The 3162-nt window shown below is 35.3% G+C and overlaps 1 protein-coding gene across 1 annotated transcript; it reads left to right on the top strand.

Annotated features, from left to right (window-relative positions):
- Window positions 1–305: 305 nt before the first annotated feature.
- LOC111372759 lies at window positions 306–2825 on the top strand. The gene is made up of 3 exons (XM_022995152.1): window positions 306–390; window positions 469–682; window positions 2310–2825. Exons 1-3 carry the CDS (start codon window positions 377–379, stop codon window positions 2574–2576), a joined length of 495 nt encoding a protein of 164 aa, XP_022850920.1. The 5' UTR covers window positions 306–376; the 3' UTR covers window positions 2577–2825.
- Window positions 2826–3162: the final 337 nt, after the last annotated feature.

The raw sequence follows: 3162 nt of genomic DNA, 5'->3' as shown, positions 1-3162 counted from the left end.
CCAAATAATAAGTAAAAATAAAAGAATAATGTTATTTATAATCGTTCATTACCGTAGTCGTCTTAAATAACATACGTGTGATGGTTAGAAATTTGTTGCATAAGGTAATAAAAAACTATTACATTAATTAATCAAATTATTAACTGTTACTTGTATGCTACCTTGAAAGACTATCGCACTTTGCGAGTGCAAATAACATTACCCAAAACAAAAGCAAAAAATGAAAAACAAAAGCAAAAACAAAACGGGCCCAAGCATTCTAAAACCCGTACGCAATAATCTACCATTCTGCTCGATACCTTTACCACTCCCTTGGAACCAACGTAGGGAGAAGAAGGTGATCTTTTCTTCAAGTATAAACAGTTTCGCGAAGAAAATGACAAGAATTTGGTAAGTTTTTCTTTTGTTCTTAGTTTTGTAAAATTTTCCACATTTTTAATTTTTCTAGTTTTTAATTTTGATTTGAAGGGGCATGATTACAACAATAGCTTCAAGGGTTGTACCTTTGGCCATCGGGTCTTCTTTCTGTAGTCACCATTTAATCCGCTCTGTCAGCCGCGCCGGACTCTCTAGAAAGCTCTTTCACAGGTTATTTCCTTCATCTCTCCATTACTACTCCACCAGGTCGACCATCCAAGAGTTATTTATGCGAGGAATGGAGTCGCAAGAGGAAGAGGAGAAGGTTCAAATTTTACTCTTTCTGCTTGATAGCCATTATTGATTTTATTGTGAGAATGCATTTGCTGTTTTAGCATGTTCCTTATTCGATGAAATGACTACAACTATTTCATCTGTTCCATAGTTTGAGAAGGCTCCAAAGGAATTCCACTTTACAATTGAAGAACGTAACAACCAGCAGACTTTACTATTGTTTCACGCGAGTTAGTCGCTAACAATTAAAAATGAATCAGACGATTGTGTAAGGGACAAACCTCTTGAGACAAAGTCCCACAAAGGAGTGTTTTTATTGGCGATGACTTTACAATTGGAAAATAAAACAAAATACCTCCAAGGGGCGTAAGTACACGAGTTATTGAAAAAAAGTGTTTAAATCTAAACTAAGAAATTGAAAGTTACATATTCTCTGTTTGAGAGTGTTTGATTCGGTCTCCTTTGCTTTATGTCTTTTATTCCTTTTATACTTCCTGGGTGATCTCTTCGTGATCAACCACTTAAAAACTGCTTGATCACTCTATAACTGCCCACTTTCTTCATAGTGGCCAACTTATTATGGAACTGCCTTCTCTAACTGCTGCCATTACTTTTTGTCATTCAACCGTCTTCAATTGAATTCCTTGAATCGTGGAACGTGATATGGCTACTCAATAACTGCTTCATTAACCGCACCTTTGAGTAACCATAACATCTTATGTTTGATAAGATCATGGGCGACTCAAAGGTTTGGGCGAGAACAGAGTCACGGCTCTGGGCGACTGCATGGCAATCCATTCGCTCAAATCTTGGGCGACTTGCAATCTTGGACGATGGTATTACCGCGTTCATGAGCTTCCCTATTTGGGCCTTTATCCTGAATTGCCTGATTGAGCCGTTCTTTGGGTTATCTGATTTGGGGATCCTTCAATTGGACTTCATTCTTTGGGCTATTCGATTTGGGCAAAACTTTTTGTGTGTCAACAACTACTAACTAATAAATACAAAGATCAAATCTTGAATGTTGAAGTTCTGGTGCGTGATGTCGTTTTTTTTTTAATAATATTAAAGTTTGTTCTCTTAAGAAAATGAGTGGAGTAAATGATTATTTTGTGATTGAATTTACATCAGAATAAATTCATTTTCAGTAAATGACTATTTAAATTGTAATATGGAAGGTGAAATATAGGTTTTTCTGAATTTATAAATTTGTTTCTCTTATGAAAATGATTGGAGTATATTATTATTTTGTGATTGAATATACGTCAGAAATAATAGAATAAATTGAACTTAATTTGATTGCTGGTATAAACATATGTAAAGTGGAGAGAGAGAGAGAGAGAGAGAGAGATCCCTCCACGTAGATTTATGTATCTGAAGAATTTTTTCGCAAAACATTGGAATATGTATCCTTTTTTAACACATCGTGGAACTTTTTTACTGATTCAATGGTTTTATTGACTATATTTTGTAGAACTCGGTGATTTCTTGGTGCTGATTATATTAATTACATTGCAGCATGTCTAAATTGTAATGCTTACCGTGGGGTTTATTGGCTATCTTTATTGTGTTACCATTTTATTGCTTGTGTCAATTTGGCATCGTTTTATGTGCTGTATATGATGAGTCTAACTAAATCATTATTTGATCCATTACAGCTGAAGAAATTCGAATTGTCAAATTTTCGTTTGAGCAGGAAAGACGAAGCCGAAACAATTCATGTTGAAATTCTTAAGGTTGGTGCCGTTAGTGCTGAGTCAGGCAATTATAAGAACAAGGCAAACCTATCTGTTGTCTTTGGTCTCATGAAGAAGGGGCTGTTTTTATCATTGTATTGTACTGTATATACAGACAAGATTTCTCTTGACAGCTTGCGTGTTGAAGAAAATAGAGTCGGCCATTATGTTGGAATACCTTATTCATGAGGCTCATATCTTGTTTGTCGAGGCTTTTGTAGGGTACTTGTTGGTACTATTGATCATGAAAAGTAGCTGTGGTGGCCATAAAAAGTCCTGAACAAGCTAAATTTAGAGTAGAACGGTGACTCTTGATGGTCGTAAAATATTTGGCACAAGTCATGGGATCCTAGAGGAATACATTGATGTTTTAAATTTCTAAGAAGAGAATGTGAACGTCAAAAAGGTAATGGCTTGTTCGTTATTAATTTTGTTGAAATGTGTCTTACCTTTGTTTTGAGAATTATTTCAAATCTCATTATCATTATTTCAAGTGTCATTCTTGTTAATATGTTGGAACTTGATTCTCGAGGTTTGGAAGACAAAAGAAGAGGTTTTGCCCTTGATTAGCTTTCTAAACTATAGTACAGGTCTGAAAGTAGGTTTCTATAATTTTAAGTACTTCTTCGAGTAAGCTCGTGATCTATAGACACGAAAGAATGTTGGCTCTTCCATCATGAGCTAGGATCCGCTTCTTGCTTATGAGTCCGATAAGTTGTCTAAAGCATTCAATATTTCAAGTCGTGAGCTGAAATAATCCTCTACTCTACATGTT

This window comes from Olea europaea, unplaced genomic scaffold (genome assembly GCF_002742605.1).
Source record: "Olea europaea var. sylvestris unplaced genomic scaffold, O_europaea_v1 scaffold1024, whole genome shotgun sequence".
In the NCBI taxonomy this organism is placed as follows: domain Eukaryota; kingdom Viridiplantae; phylum Streptophyta; class Magnoliopsida; order Lamiales; family Oleaceae; genus Olea; species Olea europaea.
The sequence above is the reverse complement of the archived record's forward strand: the minus strand, read 5'-3'. Positions and strand labels throughout refer to the sequence as shown.

Bases quoted from the DNA above. Each gene is read 5' to 3' on its own strand.
- LOC111372759 (XM_022995152.1), top strand. The intron at 683-2,309 runs GTTCAAATTTTA...GATCCATTACAG, and splicing joins CGCAAGAGGAAGAGGAGAAG to CTGAAGAAATTCGAATTGTC.